At 46.7% G+C, this 26,334-nt stretch overlaps 1 protein-coding gene across 1 annotated transcript in view; it reads left to right on the top strand.

Annotated features, from left to right (window-relative positions):
* HUNK (hormonally up-regulated Neu-associated kinase) overlaps nt 1-26,334 on the top strand; it is a 99,718-nt gene that overhangs the window by 17,653 nt on the left and 55,731 nt on the right. Inside the window, 1 exon segment of the mRNA XM_021678051.2 lies at nt 22,746-23,038. Coding sequence (XP_021533726.2) covers nt 22,746-23,038 — 293 coding nt within the window.

Here is a 26,334-nt window from a genome sequence, read left to right as displayed (position 1 = left end):
CATGTAGGAATAGTTCAATCAGTCAGTCAGTCAATAAACCAACCAGCTAACCAACCCTCTGAAAATATTCAATGCCAATAGTATTTCTATTTTCCTGATATATTTACTTTCTATCGCCTTCAGAAGAATAAAGTGTTTTAAATTTCTACTGGAATTGCTTTTTTTTTTTGAGAGCGAGAAAGAGCACAGGGGGGAGGGGCAGAGGGAGAGAGAGACAGACAATGTGGAGGTAGAGCTCACAGGAGCCTCAAATGACCCAGAGGGGCTGAGGAAGACGGAGGACACAAGTCGGTGCTAAGACTGGATAGGAGCAGCAGGGAAGGACGGAGAGGGCAATTAGGAGGCACCGTGCTCAGTGGCTCCGAACCGAGCATGGAGCCTGCTCAGATGCTTGGGATTCTCTCTCTCTCTCTCTCTCTCTGTGTCTCAAACCAAATTTATTTGGTTCTGGAGGCTGGAAGTCTAAATCAAGCTGTAACAGGTTCGGTTCCGTCTGAAGGCTGTGAGGGAGAATCTGTTCTAGGTCTTTCTCCTAGCCTCTGGTAGTCTCAGGTATCCCTTGGCTTGTAGATGGTATTTTCCCTGCATCTTCCCTCTGTGTGACTGTCCCTGTGTCCAAATGTCCCCTTTTTATAAGGACACAGTCATATTGGGTTAGGGCTCTCTCTACTGACCTCCTCTTAACTTCAGCATCTGCACAGACCCTAGTTCCAAATAAGGTCACATATCCATAAGTGCTGGGGGTTAGGACTTCAGCATGTTTTGGGGAGACACAATTCAACCCCTAACATCCTGCTATGATTTTTCTCCTTATCCTGTCTTAGTCATTCACTAGCCCCGAATGGCCTTTGGACTCTCCAAGCAAAGAGCAAGAGACAGGCAAAGTCAAGGGGACAGTGAAGGAGGTGGAGCGGTTGGGACCCAAACACCCGGGCATTGGTGTTCCCTGGGCTTTGGGTGGAGAGGGCTGCCTGCACCTTCCATGGGGCTTCATCGCCTCTGCTCCCCATCTTCCAGCTTTCTGGGACACTGAGCTTACTAGGGGTGCTTGGGGCTCATCCCAGAGCGACAGTTCACTTGGGGAGAGAAACGTGGGAGGCCAGGTGGAATAGAGAGGTGTTGTAGAAATGCACATGGTTATGCTGATGTTCCGTCGAGGAAACACCGGACCCTGGACACAGACTTGAGCCCTGAGCCCTCCAGGGGGGCTGGCTTCCATGGGAAGGCAAAGAGGTAAGCAACATAGGGCCTCACTATTTACCCACCTGGCCGTGGTAACACCTGGCACCCTCATTTTATGTTTTGTGGTTATTATATTTCAGGGTGTTATTAGGGCAAAGGTAGGTGTATTGAATATGCGTCTTGTGAGCTCTCTTTTCTTCAGGAGTCTCAAGGCCTGTCTTGGTCGCCCCCACGGAGAAGTCCAGCATTGAACTTTGCTGGGCGGTGGGATAGAGGCTTCCGGAAAGTGTGAAGAGAGGCTGATTGTCAGAGTAGCTTGGTGTGCAGCAGTGAATTTGGGAAGGCTGAGAGCAAGGGGGGTGTCTGCCCGTCTTGAAAGAGGCGGGTTTGAAAGCGAACCCTCAGTATCCACGCGGTGTTCAATCAGTATGCCTTGTTAGTTTGTCAGGAGCCTTGTGAGGAATACCATTTGTGAGTGGACTCTCTTTTATGGCTTAATGTTACACACATTTAGAATGTATGTTATAGTGGAGACAGTTTTAATGATCGTAAATTGCTCTGAAGTTATCACCCCCCCCACCCCCCCCACCCCCGCTGCTCTCTGTAGGTATGTGAGCCTAGGGGGAGAAGCTTTTTTTCCCCCCCGCACTTGATGCTATGGGGAAGTGATTTGAAGGCTGACAGCAATTTCCTGGTGAACGAACCTTGCTTAGATCTTCTGTTCTTACACTCTGTGTTACTTTCCGGGGCTGTAACAAAGCGCCACAAACCAGATGGCTTAGAACAATGGAAATTCCTGGTCTCACAGCTCTGGAGGCTAGAGGTCTGAATGGGCCACACTCAGGCTCCTTCCATCTTCCCAAGGCCTTCTTGTGTCTCTTCTTATAAGGACACTGGCCATACTGGATTAGGGACCCTTCCTACTCCTTTCTGATCTCATCTTGCTGCAGCTAGGACACTGGCAATGAGCCTGTTTCCAAATCAGGTCCCGTTTGGAGGGACGGAGACTTAGGACGTTCACGTACCTTTTTGCAGGGACCTAATTCGACCCCTAGTACATTGCAGACCTAATTCATTGTCTGCCACCACTGAGCACCCTCTCCATCCTTCCCTGCTGCTCCTGTCCAGCCTTAGCACCGACTTGTGTCCTCCGTCTTCCTCAGCCCCTCTCGGGTCGTCTGCGGCTGTCAGCTTTACCTCCACGTTGCTGTTTGATTTCACCTCCTGCCGACCCGTCCCTTGGCCACTTTCAGGCTGAGTCCTTGTTAATCCCCCGCATCTCCAGTGGCTTGCGGCCATAATCCATCTTAACCACTTCGAAATGAACTCTAATCATGCTACAGCCCTGCTTAAAAAAAAGGAAAAAAGAAAAAAAAAGCCCTAGACTGCTTGGTTCCCTTCTTACAACGAAGTGAATTCCCCCTTCCAGCGCCTGTGTTCAGGGCTGTCTGTTCAGTCCTCGGATGGTGTTCTTGTTTCTGGCCCACCCCCCTTCGTGTTGGTCCAGGTAAGGCGGGTTCTCTGTCCTCTGAGTGTCCTCCTCGGGGTCCCGCCGGCCCCCTCCTGGCCGCCCGTCCTTCGAGCCCCGCCAAAATGCCCCCTTCTAACACAGGGCCGGCCCTGGCTCTGCCCAGCCTGAAGCATTTTCTCCCGCCTTCTGTCTCACCTACCGCACATCACCTCTGACGTTCGCCGTGACGTTGGGGACATTAAGCAAGCGGGCGTTTGCTTCCTCGCCCATTTGATTATTTAGGTAGAACCAGGTTCAAGGCATGAAAAAGCAAATGTTCTCATTGGAGCCTGTCCTGATGTTTCGCACAGGGTGGCCCTTGGGCAGCTCAGTAGAACAGAGGTCTTCCTGTGGAAGTTCTGGCTCCATTTCTAAGGCTTTGTCACAGTCCAAAGGTTTCCTCCGGACAACATCCCTCTGCCGAGCCCTGTGTGACACCTAAGTTAATCAGTATTCTGGAAATACGCCTTTATCCAAAGTCAGCCACCAGTTTATTGTGGTTTATGTTGAACTTCCTGATGGATTAGATGCAGAGTGGCTGGAAAGAATTTCCCAGGTGTCAGAAGGGAGAGGATCCAGGTAACTTCAGAGTCTTGTGTTTGTTTTCCTAGGGCTGCCTAACAGAGGACCACAGCCCAGGTAACTTAAGAGCAACAGAGACGTCTTCTCAAACAGCCCTGGAGGCCAGAAGTCTGAGCACACCTTGAGCTGTGGATTATGGGGGCGCACTCTCTCCGAAGGCTCTAGGAAGGATCTGTTTTCCAGGCCTTTCTCCCAGTTTCCGGTAGTTCCTTGGCTTGTGACAGCATCACTGTAACCTTCATCTTCTCCTTGCCTGTGTGTCTCTGAGTCTCCATTTCCCCCTTTTAAGGACACCAGTCATACTGGATTGCCCCCCTCCCCCCCCAATGTCCTCCTCTTACCTGATTCCATCTGCAACAACTCTATTTCCAAAGAAGGTCACATTCTGAGGTACTGGGGGTTAGGACTTCATCATGGAATTTTGGGAGGGGGGATGGGACACAATTCAACCCATAAGCACTGAGTGTCAGCTCTATTGTAGAGCCTGGGGCCTGTCTGACTTGGGTGAGGCGCTGAAGCTTGCCAGGTCAGGGGGGTTGTTTCTTCAGAGAAGATGGAGGTGAGGAGAAGGGGTCGACTGTTCTGTCCACACTGTTTCCCTCCTGTCCCCGGGAAAACCATCCTGGGTGTGCTGTTGATGGGGTCCCAGCTGTTCTGCCCCGTGGGGGCATCAGGCTGCTGGCAAGAGTGACCGGCCTGGCCTGGGGAGACCAGCAGGGGTCGGGCCTGCTTGCCTGGTCAGGAGGGATTGTTAGGACCTCCCTGGGAGAGCTTTTGAGATCTCAGAGATAAGGACCTACAATCAGTCACGTCTGTGTTTAACTATCGTTTAAATTTGTAACTCACTCTTCTCAGTTTACACTCTTCCACCTGGGCTGTTTCTTCCGCTGTTCACCAAGTTCTGATAATCGGTGTGATTGAACTACGTCCTTGATGCCAAGCAGGTCTCACGAGGCAGTGGAAGGATGTAGAGATTTGGGAATTATGCTTTTATAGTGATCAATGTAGATAGTACGATCAGTTTTTATTTTTCTTGGTGACGCAGAATTTCCTGATGGAGCTGTTTACATTAATCAGCCCGCTGGGTTAGCCCAGCTTGGGCCCCAACCCCGATCACCTGGTCCCCTTTACACAGCAAGAAGCAGCTTCGCTGTGGGTTGGGAGTCAAATCCAGGCTGTACCATGGCCCGGCTGGGCGACCTATGGGCAGATTTCTTAATCTGTGTAAACCAAGAGCTTTTCCTCCTGTAAAAAGGGAAAACAAGAGGATCTTCTTCATAAGATTGTGGGAATTTCAAGGGATGATGTATGTAATATGTCTTGCAGAGTCTTGCTTGTCAAGTGCTTACTAAATGGCAGTAGGCCCAAGTTGAGATTTATATGGCTTGGTGACTGTGGCCCATATGTGTGCCTTTTTATTTGTTTTCACACTATGCAGTTGACAGAGAAATGGCAATTGTCCAAATAGCTCATTAATTTTATGCTTATAGGTAACTAAACTATGTAATTTAGATCGCTAAATGGATCCCCAGTCGGCTTGATTATTTATGTAGCTTAAGTTATTCAGACAGTTGTCTACCTTGATTGTTTGATTGATCTGGATCATGGAGACCCATGCCTAATTACAACATGAATTTTTAATACTATTCCTACTATTAGTTAATCTTTTCTTTATGTAATGAGAAAAATGTGTTCAGTATAATGAGATTATCACTATTGATCTACTTTAAAAAGTTATGGTAGCAATCAAAGTGTCTAGCTTTTTGTTTGCTTGTTTTGTTTTTTTGGTGGAGGGGAAGAGGTGAGCTTTGCAACCAGTCTATCTTGTCTCCTATAAAAGACACTATTAAAATCTTTCCAGCCTGATTTTGACATAACAGAGCTCGATTAATTTTGATGGAAGAAGTAGATAACTGGCACTTGACCCAAATTTGCAGCAGGGACCCAGTAGCATAGGAAATCACAAACTGATAATAATACCCCCAATCCCAGGAACCTGTCCGTGAAAAATTGAAAAAGGTACCTCAGAATTTAAAATGTATTTTCAGAGTTAGCAATCACATACTTTTAAGTGGGAAACATCCTTTTGAAGTCAGTGATTGTCTGCTCTCTTGAAATGATTTTTTTTTACTTGACTATATAAATATTCATGTTGCTGTATGTGTATATTTAATATTGTTTCATTAGTTACTTTTTTTTTGCTATTGGAATAGGAAAAAAATGTTTGGGAGGTACTGGAAATAGTGTTAAATTGAAAATAATTTTAATTCTTGGCCGAATAGATGAACTTACTCTTGCCAAAAAAAACCACCAAAAACCTTTTATAGCAGGCAGTTGACCAAATGATGAATAAAATGTCTCTATTTTACAAGAATTCTGAACATCGATGTCCTGGATAGAATCAGAATGATTGTCCCAGTCCGGGAATTGCCATGCTGCGTTACCCCAGGCAAGTCCCAAAGCCTCTATTAAATACAGTTAACCCCCTCTCGTTAATGGAAACAAAATGGAACTCCAATCCTTTCTTAAATGGTCACATTTTCAGAGGGATTGGCTAAGAAAAATGCACTTTCACAATGCATGGGGTTTTAGAGAAACTAAGAGAAAGGTTTTAAGTAAACTTTTTTTTCTAATTTAATTTTATTATGTTATGTTAATCACCATACATTACATCATTAGTTTTTGATGTAGTGTTCCATGATTCGTTGTTTGCGTATAACACCCAGTGCTCCATGCAGTACGTGCCCTCCTTAATACCCATCACCAGGCTAACCCATCCCCCCACCCTCCTCCCCTCTAGAACCCTCAGTTTGTTTCTGGGAGTCCATAGTCTCTCATGGTTCGTCTCCCCCTCTGATTCCCCCCCTTCATTTTTCCCTGCCAATATCTTCTTCTTCTTCTTCTTTTTTTTTTTTTTACATATACTGTATTATTTGTTCCAGAGGTACAGGTCTGTGATTCATCAGTCTTACACAATTCACAGCTCTCACCATAGCACATACCCTCCCCAGTGTCTATCACCCAGCCACCCCATCCCTCCCAGCCCCCACCACTTTCTAAAACACACTCGCATTTAAGGAAACTCAACAATAGCAACAGAAGGTACAGCCCCTTTGGGGATGGGTGTGACTTTCTCAGCAGATACTTGTAGTCACTACAAGAGGCTTGAAGACCTCTTTAAGGAGGATGGAGCCAAAAAACAGTTCTGTTTCTTCCTAGAACCATCTCGAGTCCCCCCATTCCCGAAAGCTAAGCACTTAATCACGGCTCTCTAGTCGAGTATTCAAGTTGTGACTATTCACTACAAAGGACTGGTTGTTTTTTGTTTTTTTTTTATGGTCAAAGATTGAAATTCTGGCAGATTTTTTACAGGGATCTGCTTCAGGAAATCTTTTTGGCTTTACTTTTGTTGCCACTTTCTGTCTCTGCTTACTTTTTTTTTTTTTTTTTTTTTTTTTTTTAAACCTTAAATGGACAAATGGTGAAGAGTATAAAGCATATTTATCTGACGTTTCCTAAACTTCATGTATCCCTAAAAGCAGCCAAAAAAGAAAAGAGAAGAAAAGGAAAAAAATCCACCCTGACAAATGCAAATAAAAAGATGGCGGCCTCCTTTTCCAAAGATGAACAGGAGGTAGATGTCCAAAGTTAAGACCTAAAGGATGTGCTTATTTGTAGAAAAGTTAATGACCCAGAGTAGTAAGTATTTTGAAACTCGTAAGCAGGGAAAACAGGTGACAGAGATAAAAAGAAACTCAAAGCGCTATGATGATTCGAACTGAGTTTCCTTAGATCACATTGCCTCCCACTGGGAAGTGTTGGCAAGTCACCTTTGGATTCGTTGCTTCTTTTCTTAATACTACAGTTTGTGAGAAGTTTTGGTGGGGGTTACGGGCTGAGTTGTCTCGCCGCAGAATTCATATGTTGAAGTCCTAACCCCCAGTCGCGCAGAATGTGACTCTATTTGGATTTGGATCTTTAAAGAGGTAATTACTTTTAAACGAGGTCATTAGGGTGGGCCCTAATCCAGTCTGACTGGTGTCCTTCTAAGAGGAAATTAGGACACACACAGGCACAGAGGGAAGCCCATGGGAAGATGGAGGTAGAAGGCAGCCATCTATAAGCTGAGGAGCAAGGCCTCAGAGGAGACCAACCCTGCTGCCACTTTAATCTCAGACTTCTAGCCTCCAGGACTGTGAGAAAATAAATTTCTGTTGTTTAAGCAGTTATGCTGTGGCAGCTTTTGCAAACGAATACACTGGGAGAGATTTATTATAATGATGGAAAGAACAATCTGTATTTAAAGAAAGAAAAAAGAATCAAGTGCTCGGGGGTTCGGGTTTCACCCAGGCCTTCTCCCTGCAGCCCCCACCCTGTGCACACATGCGTGCAAACACGCACACACCTCCCACTGAGTTCCCTTGTTATCTTCACGTGAATTTCTTGCCCTTCCTAAGAGCCATTATCTGCTGTCAGTGGAAGCAGAACATTTGATATTCCCAGTGAGCGGAAGGGAGGCCAGGAGGATTTATGGTGTCATTGCAGGAACACAAATTCTGCTTTTATACAGACTGACACCATAAATGTCCATGTATAAATCAGAGCAGAGTGGAAAAAAGACCTGGCTTTCTCTTTCTGATGAACACGGGCACTGGGGCTGGCCCTGACACTGAGCGTGTGATTGAAGTGGGGCGAAGGAAGCCATGTGCGCACGTGGCGTGGGGAAACCATCTGCAGACGTGTATTGAGGACCTCATGTGAGAGGGTCACCAGCAGTCCCGGGAGCAGGAGACGGGAGGGCTGATAAGGAAGGATTCCTGTGCTCAGTTAATGCACAACTGTTATTTCCATGAGATAGCCCCCTCTCTCCGAGCAGTCCTGACTTTTGTTTTCTCCCCCATTAGCGCTATCTGCAGGGATCAATCATACCCTGTCCCACTGTGTTGTCACTGTGTTTGCTCAGTTGTAACTACAGCTAATGAATGGTTACTGTGTACCAAGCACTTTGCGCGGTATACTTTGGCTGCCATTATTACCCCCTCAGATGAATAATCTGAGGCTTATTGGGGTTAGGTTTCTTTGTCCAGGATTTCTTAGTTCTGGGACTCCTCCCTTGGTTGTTCCAAAAGGTGTGTGGTAATAGAGAGGGAGACAAACCATGAGAGACTCTTTAACTGTAGGAAACAAGCTGAGGGTTGCTGGAGGGGAGGTGGGTGGGGGAACGGGGTAACTGGGTGATGGGCATTAAGGAGGGCACATGATGTGATGAACACCAGGTCTTGTGTGCAACTGATAAATTCTTGAACTCTACATCTGAAACTAATGATGCACTTACTTTATGTTGGCTAGTTGAATTTAAATAAAAAAAATAAAAGGTGTGATTTCATCTTCACTGCAAATTTGTGTAATGGGTAATCTATGCAGCTTGTAGATGAGACAGGGGAGCATTTCTTTACACATTCATTCATTCAGACTTTTCTGTTGAGTGCTCGGTCTCAGGAAGGTAGTGCGCTGTGTCTGGGGCTCAGAGGGTAAGGGACTTGGCCAGAGCCATCGAGCCTGGACAGCGCTCTCCCCACACCCTGGCCACTCGCCGCATGTGGCCGTTGAACCCTGGAAATGTACCTGATCCAAATTGACATGTGCTCTAAGTGTAAAAAATACATGTCAGACGTCGCAAAGTATGAAAAAAAATGTAACATATCTCATTAACAGTCACTCACAATAATAGCCGAGATCAGTGTGTTCTCTGCATTGAAGAGTCTTTTGGTTTGTCTCTTTTTTTTCTTTGTTCATTTGTTTTGTTTCTTAAATTCCACATATGAGTAAGATCATATTTGTCTTTTTGCTGACTTACTTCACTTAACATTATACCCTCTACATCCATCCATGTCTTTGCAAATGGCAAGATTTCATTCTTTTTTTATGGCTGAATAATATTGCACTGTGTATACACGCACACACACACACACACACACACCCCACATCTTCTTTATGCATTCATCTGTCGAGGGACGCTTAGGTTGCCTCCATAATTTGGCTATTGTAAATAATACTACAACAAACATAGAGGTGCATATATCCTTTTGAATTAGGGTTTTTGCATTCTTTGGGTCAGCACTCAGTAGTGGAATTACTGGGTCATAGGGTAGTTCTATTTTTAACTTTTTGAGGAACCTCCATACTGTTTTCCAGAGTGGCTGCACCAGCTTGCATTCCCACCAACAGTGCACAAAGGTTCCTTTTTCTCCACATCCTCACCAACACCTGTTGTTTCTTGCATTTTTGATTTTAGCCATTCTGACAGGCATGTGGTGATAGCTCACTGTGGTTTTGATTTGCAGTTCCCTGATGATCAGTGATGTTGAGCATCTTTTCATGTATCTGCTGGCCATCTGGATGTCTTCTTTGGAGAAATGTCTGTTCATGTCTTCTGCCCAAATTTTAATTGGATTATATCTGGGGTTTTTTTGGGCATTGAGTTGTATCAGTTCTTTATATATTTGGGATACTAACCCTTTATCGGGTATGTCATTTGCAAATATGTTCTCTCATGCAGTAGGTTGTCTTTTAGTTTTGTTAATTTTTTCCTTTGCTGTGCAGAAGATTGTATTTTGATGCAGTCCTAAGAGTTTACTTTTGCTTTTGTTTCCCTTGCCTCAGGAGACCTATCTAGAAAAATGTTTGCTATGGCCGATGTCAGAGAAATTACTGCTTCTGCTCTCTTCTGGGCTCTTATGGTTTTAGGTCTCACATTTAGGTCATTAATCCATTTTGAGTTTATTTTTGTGTATGGTGTAGAAAAGTGGTCCTGTTTCATTCTTTGCATGTGGCTGTCCAGTTCTCCCAGCACCATTTGTTGAAGAGACTGACAGAGCTTCAGTTTGGCAAGATGAAAAGTGTTCTGGAGATGGAGATGGTGATGGCCGCACAACAGATATGAACATACTTAATAATGGTTTATTTTATGGTAGGTGTCCTATCCAAAGAAATAATAAAAAAGAACAACCAAGACCCTAAGGACCACATGTCTCACTGTGACTATTAGGTGAAAATATTTGACCAGAAACAGCTGGGTCAATGAAAGTTGATAGGATGGAAGCTAGTCAGAATAAAATGTTCCAAAAAAAAAAAAAAAGCAGAGGGGGAGGTCAGGGGGGCTGGTGCCAGATCAAGAAGGATTTTTAAATTTCTCATTAAGGAATCAAGTTTATTTTAAAGGATGATCATAACCATCCTTAGAAGGACAACTCTAGTGTCTCAGTGTGGAGAAGGGCAGGGGGAGACCTGAAGGAGTGCAGGGAAGCCCTTAGAGGGCTGGCCAGAGCAATAGACATGGCAAGGAAGGAACCTTCTGGAGACTTGGTGACTGGTTGCCAGGAAGGGAGAGGGCAAAGAGTCAACTGCTCTGGCAACAGGTGGGGATGATGATGGCCTCCAGGACAGGAGCACAGAGAACAGGGACAATTATGATTTTTGGTGAGGCTGGCTAGGGAGGGTTGGGGTGCAGGCCGTCCACATGGGCAGTGGGGAAGCTCCTCTTCTCAGCAAGGTGATAGTGATGGATGGCCAGGGGTAGTCATGCCTAACCAACCCATTTTGTTTTGGATTCATCCATCTATTGGCTTTCAGATGATGTCATTTGAGGCTTCCTCTCCATTGTCACCAAGTGATATTCTGGGTAATTGAAAATGGGGCCAAACTGGAAGAAAAATGGAGCAGGAAGGGGTTGCCGGGGGATCGGAGTTGGAGACAACTGGGTATTTAGTTTTTTAACCTAGGTATTTATGGATTCAATATATTTCGCACTTCGGGAGCCAAGCATAGTGGGGAGTACCAAGATTAATTCTATGCGGTGTAAAAAAAAACTTGTCATCTGTTGCCAAACTGGGCCTTCTGACTCTTTTCCAAAGCCAAAGAGAAATGATTTTAGCACTACCTGTTTTAATTCAAACTTCATCTCCCCTTAAGATTCCCGAGTTGTGGAGAACCCTGGGCCCCGGAATTTGGGGTTACTTTTTATCCTGAGGATAATAAATACATTTTGACAACCAGAGGCGTGCATATTCTATCTACGCAGACGGGCTCTGGATAAGAATTCCAGTTTGCGTAGCTACTGCCCTTGGTATGCGGCCCCGCCGGTGCACCTTGCCTTCTGAAAATTCTCCAGTTTGCATTTTTCCTTGCTTGCAGGAAGCAGTTTCTGGTTTCCCACCAGCAGGATGTTTCTAGGGTGTCAGGACATGATTTGCTTTCCGAGCTGGAGCTGGAGCCTGGGCACAGAGAATCCCCAGCCACTGAGGTTTCAGAACACCACGGGGTGGGCTTACCTTGCGAGCCGGCTTTTTCCCCCCCCTTCCACCGGAGTTGAGCTCTTTGCCTTTACCCAGCGCTGGGTTCTGTTATCGTTGCCAAATCATGTCCTAATGAGCTCTGTTGTTTAAATTGGGGAAGGAGACTTTTCCCCCTCATTTACAAGAAGACAGATTTTAGCGCACAGCAGCGGGAGGGTGGCCGTGGGGAGCCAGGGGTCAGAAGCCGTCACGCTCCGCTGCACAAAAAGCAGCAATTAATAGACCCCTATAAAAGACAGCGATGCGTATTTGCTGTCTAGCATCGTGTCTCTGTGAATCGGAGCAACCTTGAAATTAATTATAAAGCCAGCAAAGGATATTTTCTGCTTTCTGTGAAATAAGTATCCTGCACACAGGTGCATGTTCCACTCAGGTGCATTTACACATAGCGTTTCTTGGGAAGAAAGCGTGAAACCAGTTTATTTTCAGAATTCCCCACTGGGTCATGCTAATCGCCACAGTTTTCAGCCCTTGTACATCAGCTCAGGCTTGGGCTGGAACCCGGAGCCTCAGAGCCCTCAGCCCCTTGTCATTTTCTTCCTGGCTTTAGGGACGGTCCCTCCAGCTTACCCCTTGCCCAATTCATTTCGTCCAGCATTGTTCTCCAGACTTTATTGTTAAAACGCGATGTACAGAGTAAGCATTCTAGTATTCCTGATAACTTTCCTAAAGGTTCTGCGTTAGGCTGCTGGACCTGCCATCACACAGTGCCACAACCAGGTGGCTTAAACCACAGACATTTATCTTCTTAACAGCTCTGGAGGCTGGAAGTCCAAGGTCAAGGTGTCGGCAGGTTTGGTTTCTCCCGAGGCCTCTCTCGTTGGCTTGCAGACGGCTGCCTTCTTTTCTCTGTGCTCATGAACCCCTGGTGTCTCTTCCTCTCCGTATAAGGAGACCTGTCCCATTGGATAAGGGAACCCCCCTGTTTTCTTGTTTACTTGTAATTACCTCTTTAAAGGCCCTGTCTCTGTATAGTCACATGAGAGGTTAGGTCTTCAACATACGAATTGGATGGGGAGACGCGCAATTCAGTCTATAACAGATTCTGATGTAGTTAATAGAATCTTTTTCTTCCAGCAACACTTGTACTCATTCATTCATTCCTTCAAGAAATACCGGAGTGTTGTCTGTGTGCCAGAGACTCTTCTGGATGCTGAGAGCATGGGAAGGTGCCTTGGCTTCTGGAGTATCCGAGGATCGGGCAGATTCCATATTCAATCAATGAGCTGTGTACGATTTAAGAAGTGACCAGTGCCAAGGTGGGGGAGAACAGGCTACAGTAATTATATTAAGTGCTGGGTGGTTATAGCTATAAGCAGGTGACTCAGAGAAGCCTCTCTGAGAGGTGATATCTCAGCAAAGTCTTGGAGGTGAGCGAGTTAAGTGTTCGGCCCCAGCCCCCAGGTGGGATATACCTGTCACACCCGAGGAACAGTAAGGAGGCAGTGGGTGAGCTGAGGGAACGGGAGGGGGACCAGAGGGCGATGGAGTCAGAGAGCGAGCTGGCTGTGTGTTGGGGAGCTGTGGGCATCGTCAGCACTTTGGCTCTTCCTCTGGGAGAAATGGGGGTTGGTCCTTGCTTTTGGAGAGCTTTCCTATCCCCCCTCCCTCCCCGATTAGTTGCTCTCGAGAAGGTGACAGATGGGTCAGACAAGTTTGGGAGGGAGAAGGGCTCTCTAGATGCACAGTCCAGAGTTAGATGTGGCAGTGAGAGGGACTTAGGGTGGCACCAGGGGGTGGCTGGTGAAGAGTGACGGATCTTCTGTGCTGGAATGCCAGGGTGCCAGACACACGCTGGTCATGGCGCCTCTCTCCCTGGTGACTTCTCCAATACTCAGCCGGATGCTTAGGAAGCACGAAACGGCTTTATGTGGGAGGATGGCAGGACGGTTCCAGTACTTGTGTGGTGAGCAGGGGACATCAGCCCACTGCCTTTAGCTTGGCAGTGACCCCCAGTTTCTTCCTCTGACTCATCCAGAGAGGGCCACCAGGGATACCCTTTGTGCAGTGTCCTCTCATCTGCTTCCGCTGGCATTCAGTCTAAGTTGTATGGCTTCTGTCCAGGCTGAAGTGGCATCCACAGGGCACACAGGTGGTGGCTGTAGGCATCCGTCCTCCCTCCTTTTCTCCCACTTTCCTTAACTTGCACGTACCTTGGCTCTCGTACATGTGTATTGAGCTCCTCTGTTCCTGACACTGTGCCAGGCACTGGGCATGCAAGGGCAAGCCACCGTTTGGAGCGACAGTGGGGCTAATGCCAAGAAGGGGGTTTTAGAAGAGTGTTCTAGGAAAAGGATGAGGCTTGAAAAAAGCTGAGAGGGGTCCAGTGGGGCCGATCCCAGAGTCTGGAAGGGGGTGTGGAGGTGGGCGAATGTAGTGCCGTGAAGGAGGGTCAGCCTGTTATAGCCCAGTAAAAACGCAGGATAGAGTGAGGGATGCCGCGTGCCACGGTGGGGGCACAGGGCATGGGCGCAGCTGGAGTTGGCGGGTCTGGGAAGCCTCTCACGGAAGGTGACATTTCTCAAAGAGGGAGCGTCTTGTGTCTCTGCATCATAATCCCGCACAAGCTGAAACACATCCGTAGGTGGCACGACATTTTATCATTTTAATGGTCGAAGGGAAGGATTTTGGTCTACCTGTCTTATAGCAGAGGATGGGGAGGGCTTGAGTGGTGAGACCTACCCAAGGCAGGAGTAGAGGTGACCAGGAAGCCACCATACCCACCACCTGTGGCAGACTGGTGGGACCATCCGTCCTCCCTTCTTTCCTTTCTTCTCGCCCTCCCTCCCTTTCTCTTCCCCAGTAGCTCCCCAAGAGCCAAGCACTGAGCTAGAAGCTGGGAACCCAAAAGAGAGGAGGCCAGACACCGGAGGTTTCAGTGAAGGTGTCCCAAACTGTTAAGCGTGTGTGGTGGGCGTGAGAGCTGGGGAAGCGTCGGTGACATGAGGCAGTCTGGGGTGGAGAAGTAAGCTGTCGTCAGAGGTCAGAAGGGAGTGGGGCCTGGCCAGGGAATTCCAGGCCCAGGTGGGGGGCGGGACTGGGGAGGCAGCCCCGAGGGGATGGTGGAGACAGAGCTCAGAAAAGAGGTATGAGCACTGCTCTGACCGCCTGACCAGGGGGTCTGAGGGCCCCAGACCTGCTTGTGAGGACGATGGGGAGCAGTGGAGATGGGAGCCTGGGGGCGGGGCTTCCTGGCTCTGTGTCCACTCCTCTTGCACAAAACCTGCAGCTCCCAGCAGTGAACACTTCTTGAGGGCTTCCATGAATGCTCCTGGTGCTGAGCACCCTTCCTGGGTGGCGTCGTTTATTTCTCCCCTATGAGGTATGCACTATTATCCTTCCCTGCATTTTTTTTTTTTTTTTTTAAGCGAAGGCTTAGAAAGGTCCGGGCTACCAAGTGGCAGAGACAGGCTCGGGAGTCAAGGCTCTGGGGCCTTGGAGCCCGAAGGCCCAGCTGCCATGCTGAGCCACCCCATCACCTGCTGGAGTGTGGAAAGCAAGTGAGATCAGGAAAGAAACAGGTCCGGCCCCAGCCCTTGATGAAGGCACACGAGCCCTTGGCTCTTACTTAGGTTTTCATTCTTCTGCAGGATAAGGGAATCCCATAGAATTGTATGATGCTTGGATGATCTTGTGGTCTGCTTGGGCGGCCATAACCACAGACTACAGACTGGGGGTGTAAGCAACAGACACTTATTTTCTTACAGCTCTGGAGGCTGGACATCCAAGATCAAGGTGTAGGGTTGGTTTCTGGTGAGGCCTCCTTCCTTGTTTGTAGATGGCTATCCTCTTGCTGTGTCCTCACATGGCCTTTCCTCTATGCTTGAGCAGAGAGAGAGAGAGAGAGAGAGAGATCTGTGGTATCTCTTCCTCTTCTTATATGGACACCAAGTCTTATCAGATTAGGGCCTCACCCTTATCATCTCCTTTAATCTTAAATCCCTTCTAAAGGCTCTTTTCTCCAAATACAGTCACCTTGGGGGTTCGGCTTCAACATACAAATTTTGCGGCAGGAGGACACACTTCAGTCCATAACAGATGGTAAACTTGAACCACAACAGAGGATCCGAGTTCTCCCCATGAGAGAGCCTGAAGACCCGTGTCTCTTCCATAGTGTACACTTGGCGTGTGGAACAGTGTCAGGTGTATTTTAGGTGCTTAATAGATGTTTGCTGAAGAAGAAAAGAGTCATTTGAGTTTAACATACATTATTCATTAAGAAACCAAAGCATTCTGGGGGCTCCTGGGTGGCTCAGTCCGTTAAGTGCCCAACTCTCGATTTCAACTCAGGTCATGATCTCAGAGTCCTGGGATGGAGCCCCGAATCAGGCTCTGCGCTCAGCAGGGAGTCTGCTTGAGGATTCTTCCTCTCCCTCTGCCCCTCCCCCGCTCATGTGTGTGCGCGCGTGCACTCTCTCTCTCAAATAAATAAATCTTAAAAAAACAAAAAACCAAAGCATTCTGGAAGAAAGCTCCTTTTTTCGCTAATTTCCATGTAATAAGAAAATTCAGTTGGTCATGGCCTCTTACTCCCTGTGCCTTCTGATTATTTAAAACATGGTATGAAAGAGCTTAGATTAAAGAAAGACTCTAAACTTTCCAAAACCACAGCACACATTGTAGAAGGGCCAAAACATACGTGTATGTTTTTGTGATATTAAGGAGTAGGTCTTTGGTCAGCATTCTTTTTCTTAGTCGTATGGAAGATCCATTTTGCATCTGTCTTTTCATTTTAGAGATTGGACACATCCACAATTCTTTTTTTTTTTTTTTAAAGATTTTATTTATTTATTTGAGAGAGAGAGTGAGAGAGAGAGAGCACAAGAGGGGGGAGCAGGAGAGGGAGAAGCAGACTCCCTGCCGAGCAGGGAGACCAATGCGGGACTCGATCCAGGGACTCCAGGATCATGACCTGAGCCGAAGGCAGTCGCTTAACTAACTGAGCCACCCAGGCGCCCCACATCCACAATTCTTGATGTGTTTGAGAGTAATGAATTTTAAAGGCAGTGGAGGTGATCGAGGATGGAGGGATGAATTTTAAATCCTGTTAACTCTGATCCTGTGTAGACAGTCTCAACTAAGTCAATATTTAAAGAAGATGAGAGACTAGGCTGATATTAAACCATTGCCTTGGGATTTAAAAGCAACTCAATTCCAGAGAGTTCGGGATGCTGAAATGTGGTCCAGGTTTCTTTTTTTAATCTGCCGGGGGAAGGAAACGCGCATTTTTTTTTTTTTCTTAGCTGAACTAAGCTGGAGTGCTTTTTCACCCTCTCTATAGGTTGCTTCAGTGAAAGTAACAGTGGTAATGATAGTAAGAGCATCAATTTAAGGAGCACTTACTATGGGCCCGACATCGTACTAAGTGCTTTATGCACATTATCTTAGGTACGAGTGTGTGCCATGACGGGGTCAGATGATTTTGTGCACCCCTCCTTCTGAAATACAATTCAGTGTTGGAATTTTTCCTCCTAATACAGGCCATTAAGCACGATTTCTTTTCTTTTTTTTTTTTATTCTTGTGTTAATCCCCATACATTACATCGTTAGTTTTAGATGAAGTGTTCCATGATTCATTGTTTGTGCATAACACCCAGTGCTCCATGCAGAATGTGCCCTCCTCAATACCCATCACCAGGCTAACCCAACCTCCCACCCCCCCTCCCCTCTAGAACCCTCAGTTTGTTTCTCAGAGTCCATCGTCTCTCATGGTTCGTCTACCCCTCCGATTTCCCCCGCTTCATTCTTCCCCTCCCGCTACCTTCTTCTTCTTTTTTTTTCTTAACATATATTGCATTATTTGTTTCAGAGGTACGGATCTGAGATTCAACAGTCTTGCACAATTCACAGCGCTTACCAGAGCACATACCCTCCCCAGTGTCTATCACCCAGTCACTGCATCCCTCCCACCCCACCCCCCACTCCAGCAACCCTCAGTTTGTTTCCTGCAATTAAGAATTCCTCATGTCAGTGAGATCATATGATATATGTCTTTCTCTGTTTGACTTATTTCACTCAACATAATACCCTCCAGTTCCATCCACGTCGTTGCAAATGGCAAGATCTCATTCCTTTTGATGGCTGCATAATATTCCGTTGTATATATATACCACATCTTCTTTATCCATTCATCTGTGGATGGACATCTTGGCTCTTTCCACAGTTTACGATTTCTTTTCTGCTACTCATCTTTCTCCTGTCAAATTGGGATCCAAGCACTTGAGCTCCTCCCCCTTTCCTGTGTTGCTCCTCCCCTTCCATGCGGAGCAGACTCCCCCACCTTTTCCTTTTCTTTTTTTTTTAAAGATTTTATTTATTTATTTGACAGAGAGAGACAGCGAGAGAGGGAACACAAGCAGGGGGAGTGGGAGAGGGAGAAGCAGGCTTCCCGCCGAGCAGGGAGCCCGACGCGGGGCTCGATCCCAGGACCCCGGGATCATGACCTGAGCCGAAGGCAGACGCTTAACGGCTGAGCCACCCAGGCGCCCCCCCCCACCTTTTCCTCTTCATCCTCAGGATCTTCTTACCTGCAGATACCCCTTCTCTCCTGCATCTTCCTCCCCCGCCCCAAACATTTATTTATTTATTTTAGAGAGAGAGAGAGAGTGCACAAGCGGGAGGGGTAGAGGGAGAGGAAGAGGGAGAGAGAATCTCAAGCAGACACCACGGTGATTAGAGCCTGAGTCGGGGTCGATCTCACAACCCTGAGATCAGGACCTGAGCCAAAGCCAAGAGTGGGACATTTAATCCACCATGCCACCCAGGTGCCCATCTCCTGTATCTTTACATAGTTACCATCCAGTTATCTTAGATACACTCATTATTTTGGTCTTGGGGGGATTTCCTTTCCTTTCTTAGGAGCTTAGCTATTTAAATTTGCTGATCTTATCCATCACTGGTAGGCATTCTTTTTTTTTTTTGGTGGGAGCGGGGGGAGGGGTGGTGGAGGACGGTAGGAGTTGCCAGGTTGTGAGAAATGCAATTTCTTACTTAATGAGAGAAGTTGGTGAATAATCCATTTCAACTGTGGTCCACTGGAGCCGTGTTATTCTCTCTCTGTTCATCTTCCACCACCCCCGCAAGACTTGGCAACTCCTCTTGGGAACATGGGGGCAGTCTTTGAAAACGGATCCCTTTGTAAGATTTCGGGAGACTTTGCAACTTGAGTCTGTTGAAGAGCTGCAGTCGTTGGATTCACCTTCCACAGCAAGATTGTTTCTCTTGATGTGCCGAGGATGACATCCAGGCTTCTGTACCCCCTTGACAACCCCCCCCCACCACCCACCCCTCCCCAAACAGCTGGGTCCTTGGCCTTGGTCCTCAGCTTGAGTCTGCACCCATTTAATTTTTACTTGGTACAACTCTCCTGACTCAAGCAGTTTCTCTTTTCGGCAAGAGACCCATCAGGATGCCGAGATTCCACCTCGTAGAATCAGTGTTGGATCTACTCTGCCTGCAAATCTCTGATTACTGTCAAATTAAATTAGATGCCTCCCTTTGCTGATCATTGACTGCCTTTCCCTTAATTTCCCGCTCAGTGTTTCCCATTTCAGTTGTTAGAGATGACGCTGATGTAATCAAGAACGGCATTCCGTTTTCAGTATTATCAAGGCAGAGGTGATAAGTGTCCGGGGTGAAGTAAAAAGCCTGGGGCTGGGGTGGTGCGTGGAAATGGAGCAGGGGGTTAGTGGGGTGACTTGGGGGGCTCAGGGCCTTCACTTGGGGGGGTTCTCAGAACCAGCAGAGCGTGGGAACCCAGGTACCCAGTGACAGGGGGGCACATCTGGTGTGCTAGTGTCCTGGGGCTATGTGACAGAGCCCCGCACACTTGGTGGCTTAAAGCAACAGGAATGTATTCTCTCGCAGTTCTGGAGGCCAGAAGTCCAAAGTCAATGTCATTGGCCCAAACTCAAGGTGTTGCCAGGGCCATGCTCCCTCCGATGGTTCTGGTAGCTGCGGGACACCCTGGCTTGTGGGCCGCCGCCGCCGTCTCTCTCCTCCTTTCCACAGCCTGCTCCTCTGGGTATTTGTGCAAAATCTCCCCCCCCCCGGCCTCTGTTTCATAAAGACACTTGAGCTGACACTTAGGGCCCACCGGAGGGTCCCGGTTAATCTCATCTCAAAATCCTTCGCTTTTTCCGAATAAGGCCCCATTCACACGCTCCAGGGAGTAGGACTGAAAGTCCTTGGGTGGCCGTTATATAACCTACGACAGACAATTGAAGAGCTAAATAAATTATCCTAATAATTATTGTGTGCTCTGTTGAAAAAGGCAGATCGTATTACTGCCGGGCTTTCAGACTATTGTTTGTTCATAGGACTTTTAAGAACTTCATTGCCAGAGGGTGTAATTTTTAAAACATTGCAACACAGACTCAAGCAGAGACAGAATCTAATTGTACTTTTCAGCATCGCTCTTTCTCTCCACCCTCACGAGACAATGGATATGTACATAGGGATATGCGCACGCACACATGTGGGTATGCACATGCACACCCATATGTGTGTATATGTGGGTGCGGATGTCTGTGGATGTCTGTGCATGTGTGTGTGTGTGTGCATGTGTGTGTATATATTTGTGTATATATTTTTTGGGGGGGGGAGGGTCACAAATAAGTACAGTTTTTAAAGCTTTTAGTCTAGCATTTCCTGACCTTGTTGGGGCCAAACTACAGCCAGAGTGGGGGGACAGCCTCAGCCTCAGCCTGACTTGGGCTACAGCAGACCCCCAGCTTGTCTGTCCGTTGGCCGATTGTCCCCTCTTAGTCATATTTTTGGATTAAGGACCTGAAAATCCCCCATTAAAATGGGTGAAGGGGTTCAAAAGGCACAAACTTCCAGTTATCAGATAAATAAGTCCTAGGGTTATAACATACAGCATGATGACTATAGTTAACAATACCGTCTTGTATATTTGAAAGTTGCTGAGGCAGAACATCTTAAAAGTTCCTATCACACACACACACACACGCAAGTTATAACTATGTGTAGTGATGGATGTTAACTAAATTTATTGTGGTAATCCATTTGGAGGATCTACACCATCTCAAATCAGTATGCCATCTACCTAAAACTACTGTTATATGTCAATTTAAAAATTTTAAAAAAATAAGCGAGACTCTGCTCTCCAGAAGAGAGAATAAATTAAGCTATTCACAGCTATTTTTGCATCAGTGGTTAAAAATAAAAAGGTTCAGTGATTCGCTCGGGTGGTAACCTGTTGGTCCCTTACTGTTTATGCAGGGCTGCACGTGATGAAGAGGAGAGTGGTCCCTGCTTCAAGGGCTGAGTGCTCAGTGGGACTACAGCTGATGGCTGTGGTGGGCCCTAGGGAAAAGGAGAGAAAGCACCCTCTGGGAGGGAGGTGGGACTTGAGTTAGCAGCTTCAGGACTGGGGTGTTCGGATGGGTTGGGGGTGGTGGCATGAACACAAGCTTGGAGGGTAACCCAGTGTGTATTCGGGAGAGAGAGGAGACTGGCTCCCAGGGCAGCTGGGGTTGGCCTGGTTGGAGGAGCTTGAGTGCTGGGCCAGGGAGTGTGGACCTTGCATTGTAGGCAGCGGTGAGTCCCAAAGAGCTTTAAGCGAGAAATCAGAGTTCCAGACCCAGTGATTTCGAGGCAGAGCATAGAGGGACTTCAAGGGCAGCCAAGACAAGCACCAGGGAAAAGGGGTAGGGCATTGATGTCATAGTCCAGGCTAGTGGTGGCCAGACTTAATTATTATTATTATTATTAAGGATTTTATTTATTTATTTGAAAGAGAGAGAGAGAGAGAGCATGAGCGGGGGTGGGGATAGAGGGAGAAGGAGACTCCTCCCTAAGCAGGGAGCCCGACGCGGGGCTCGATCCCAGGACCCTGAGATCATGACCTGAGCCAAAGGCAGACGCTTAACTGACTGAACCACCCAGGCGCCCCCAAGACCGAATTGATTTTTTAATCACAAACCTATGTCAGGAAAAAATGTGTGAACTCCTCACTGCAAATATTGTCTGTCAGTCATCTACCAATCATTTATTTTTTGATCTATATCATAACTCTGTACTAATATATTGAGTATATTATGAAAGTTATAAAATATAATCACACAAAAAGGAAATAAATAGAGGTGGAAGAACCACTCTTTGGGTCCCACACCCTGTGGCTCAGTAGCCTTCCACGGATACGTCCCTTGGGTTGTTCGAGTTCCAGGGATGGTGCATCTGGGTGCTGGAGGCATAGTCCTAAATAAACCGGATCAGTGGCGTGGGAACAGAGAGGAAGGAAAGGTGAGGAGGCATCAGCAGAAGGAATCGACATGATGTCAGCGGCTGGTCCCATAGCAAGAGGAGCGAAGTCGTAAAGGGCAAAAACAGTGGTGTGTTTTAGGGCCTGGTGAGCAGGGAGGTGAATGCCACCAAAGGGAAGGGGTGCAGATCTGGCTGGAAAAGACAAAATCCCCCTCCTCCCTCTTTCCCTGCCTTTATGCAAAGCTGGAGGGTCTGTGCATGTGACATGTTGATTGTGAGGGCAGTGACCCAGGAGGGGTGTTCTGTGCGTAGCTGGGATATAGCCCTGGAGCAGCAACCACCAGGATCCTGATGTAGGGCCAAGAGCTAACTTGCACCATAATTCACCAAGGGGAAGAGGAGAACGCTGGAGGCCAGAGGGCCTGGTGCAGGGCAGAGAAAGGGCGGGAGAGAGGAGAGGGCATGGCATCCCTCAGGTCCCCAGCCACACCCTAGAACTGAAGATGGGGACAGATTTAGCTCTTTCAGAAATGGAGGCCCTGGGGATCCCAGCCCCTGGATGGATGCTCAGCCTGAGAGGGAGCCAGGAGAGGCCCTTGGCTGGAGTAGAACTTGGCATTTCAGGCTGTGGAAAACCAAGTTCAACACTGACTCTTCACTGCGCCTTCCAGATGACCATTCAAGTTTGCCTAATTTTACTCTCTTCCTTAATAATTGGATCTGGTTCCTGATGTTACACTTTTCCTTTTTCCCCCTGATGCTTATTTTATAAGGGTTTTCTCCTGGTACAGAGAAGTAGCTGTGTACTTTCCTAGGGTCCTTGTGAATGATGAGGGAATAACCTTTGCTCGCGATGTCTGACAACAGCCACGTTCTCGGTGTTTCCTCAGGTGGCCATAAAAGTCATCGACAAGAAGAGAGCCAAAAAGGACACTTATGTCACCAAGAACCTTCGGCGAGAGGGGCAGATTCAGCAGATGATCCGCCACCCCAACATCACCCAGCTCCTTGATATCTTAGAGACGGAGAATAGCTATTACCTGGTCATGGAGCTATGTCCCGGGGGCAACCTGATGCACAAGATCTATGAGAAGAAGCGGCTGGAGGAGTCTGAAGCCCGCAGATACATCAGGCAGCTCATCTCTGCCGTGGAGCACCTGCACCGGGCTGGGGTGGTCCACAGGTAAGAGCCCTGCCCTGCTGCTGATCACCGACTCTGCTGAATGGCCGGACAGCGCTTCCGTGTGCTCCACGCAAGGCTGAATGGTTGCAGCGTGCTTTACAGTTCTTCTGCATGTGTCATGGAATTATTTTGTGAGCTGGGTTAATGCCATCGTGGGGTTAAGAGAGTGACATCAGAAGCCAGAGTGCCTGGGTTTGCATCCTGGCTCTGCCCTTTCATAGTTGTGTGACCCTGGGCAAATTAATTACTTAGCCACTCTGAACCTCAGTCTCTTCTTCTGTAAAACGAGAATAATAACGATACTTGTCTTATGGTTGGTGTAAGGGTTAATAGATAGAATGCTATGAGTGAATATATGAAAAGTGCTTGGAACCGGGCTTGGTACATAATAAGGGCCATGTTAAGTGTTGGCTGCTCTTCTTATTTGCAAAGTATAATGAGACCAGTTGCTCAGGAGCCTGAAAGAAGAATCAATGTTAAGATGGCATGAGATTGTTTTTCAGCTAGTGCTAGGGATGGTGTTTTCACTGTATTTGCCTTATATGTGGTGGTTGCTCAATAGCTGTTTTATTCACCTGAATTGAATCACCATTTAAATTGCGAACTTGCTCTTGCAAGGGAGGGGTGGTTCCCATAAGCCAGACCCACCTTGCGAATGCTTATGAAAATCAAACTTTTTCTTGACCAGTCTGTTCCCTCCTGAGGAGGAGCTCCACAAGGAGAAGGGAATGGGAATAGCATTTTTAGCAATGTCGTCATTTTTAGTTCTGTATTAAAAGAAAATGGAAAAAAAAGAGAGAAATATTTAAAAAGTGGCCCTCTTTTCCTCCCAAGGAAATGTGGACTTCACCAATAAATGCATAGTTCTTCCTTCTTGAAATTATGGTTAATAATCACTCTAGGTTGTTGAGAAAAATTAGGGGTCATGTCTCATTGATTATCATTTTAAAAAGCAAGATCAAGTCATGAAATGTGTTATGTGCATGTGTGTGGGTATATATATGTGTATACACACATGCACACGTATGTTTGACATTTTTTTGTATTGAGGTACAATTCACATACAGTGAAATTCATTTTGAAGTGTACAATTCAGCCGTTTTAACATATTGACAGAGTTGTGCAACTCTTATCACTATCTGATTTTGGAATATTTTCATCACTCCAAAAAAAAAGCCCCGTACCCATCAGCAGTCACTCTCCATTCTCCCCCTCCTCCCAGTGCCTGGTAGCTGCTAATCTGCTTTCTGTCTGCGGATTTGCCTGTTCTAGACATTTCGTATAAAAGGAAACAAATAGTATGCGGTCTTTAGGACTGACCTCTTTTTACGTAGCATCATGTTTTCAAGATTCATCCCTAGTGTGCCGTCTATCAGTACGTCACTCCTTTTTATGGCTGAGTACTAGTCCGTTGCAGGGAGAGACCACATTTTGTTTACCCATTCATCAGTTTATGGACATTTGGGCTGTTTACAACCTTTTGGCTACTGTGAACGACGCTGCTATGAACCTTCGTATACAGGTTATAGCGTGAACATGTGTTTTCACTTCTTTTGTAGAATTCTACCTTGAGGAGCAGAACTGCTAGGTCATATGGCAACTCTATGTTTGACCTTTGGACCAGACACATATTTTTAAAAATTCAGCTTCTCACGGTGCGTGTTACGTGTTTGAAAGCCACTCAGGTTGTGATCAGCGAAGAAAGCAGGTCTAGGCCTTTCATTAACAGAACTTGTACTCATGGGATTGGATGCTCTGCCCCCTTGTGCATAAGCCTAGGGCCACCGTCGGGGTGGTTCCCTGGCTCAGTCCCTGCAGGTGGATCGTTTCCTCACTGAGGTGAGAGAATCTCTTCGTGTAGTCATGAAATCTCGGTTCATTAGAACCCTTTGAGTTTATATCAGCAAGGAAGGGAACATTCAGAAATTTGAGGTGAATAGCACTGTTTTTGGCTCTTTCCCACAATACCCTTGTGAAGCCTGTTGTGTCATGGCTCTGCCACGATTAGGAGAACAACGGTGGTGAGTGTGCCTGGTTCTATCTTTGTTTATGGCCATGACAAAGGCAGAAACCTCAGGAATGAATCAGCCGGGATAACGGACTCTGCTGGTGCCAGCGGACCCTGGACGAGCAGGGGAAAACCAGTGAGGGCTGTGCGTGGCTCCCCGGCCTCTCCCGCAGGAAACTCTCAACAAGCCTTTTAAAGTAATTTTAACAAATTCCAATCGCTCTCAGCGCAATTACTGTCAGAATGTCAAAGGAATGAATTTAATAGTGTTTTGATAGCAAAGACGGTGCGCTTTTCTTCCTCTGATCTCTGGCGTTCTACTTCTTCCTCTCTCCTTGGAAAGAGATTCGTCAGCCCGAAATGGCAGAGGCTCAGATCTTTTAAAATTAGAGAAGATGGGAAACCTGGAGGAGTTCTTCGTGTTTCTGTCTAGCAATCATGTTAATAAGTGCCAGTGCACGGGACGTCGGGGGTTAGGTGGGGGAGACGTCACATGAGGATGTTTGTTCGGAAGAGACTCATGGGTGACTTTAGCTGAATGACTTGTCTTTTTCCCAGATTTTATAGCGCCAATTTTTAGCATACTTGACCCAGCTTACCGCGGGAATACTCTTCAGTGTAGCCCCTCTCCATGGTGGAAATTTCTCTCCTATATGCTGTAGAGATGGAATGGACTTTCATAATTATTTTGAAGTTAGATTTTGCAAATGAGTAAGAGAGTATAGTATTTCAGAGGAGGTCCGGAGTCACTCGTTGGGAAGATTTCTGAGCAAATAGATTGGATCATCCAAAAGGATTTAGGGTGAGTTTTGGTGGCTGTGTATATACAGTGATTTAAAGGGCTTTCGGTTATGTGTGTCGGAGGATGCTCTAAATGCGAAGTTCCTGATTAGGCTGATAGTATATCCTTGTGTCCTTTCGGCTTAATGCTTGGCAAAGCCTTCATTTCCTGTGACACGAAATCTAAATATTTAATTATGTACTCAGAACTACTGAAATATCATTTAAAGGAAGCAAATCTTGAAAACTCATGTAAATATTGTAAGTGGAAAGAGAAAAAAGGAAACCAAAGCTCTGTCTAGCAGATTCCCTGAGCTGGCAGAGAAATTCGTCTTAAACTGGACCTGCCAGGACCTTTGTGTCTTTGGCTCTAAAAGGGCCGTGGCTTTTACAAAAGTAGAGTATGGTCTCGTTTCTTCATTACCCCGTGTTAGGATTGCCTGAGATACTCCACGTTTGAGATACGAGGTTTTTGTTTTTTTTGTTTTTTTCTTTTTTCTCTCAAACG

The sequence above is a fragment of the Neomonachus schauinslandi genome, chromosome 1 (assembly GCF_002201575.2).
Source record: "Neomonachus schauinslandi chromosome 1, ASM220157v2, whole genome shotgun sequence".
Classification (NCBI taxonomy): Eukaryota; Metazoa; Chordata; class Mammalia; order Carnivora; family Phocidae; genus Neomonachus; species Neomonachus schauinslandi.
This window is presented reverse-complemented; position numbering and strand designations above follow the sequence as displayed.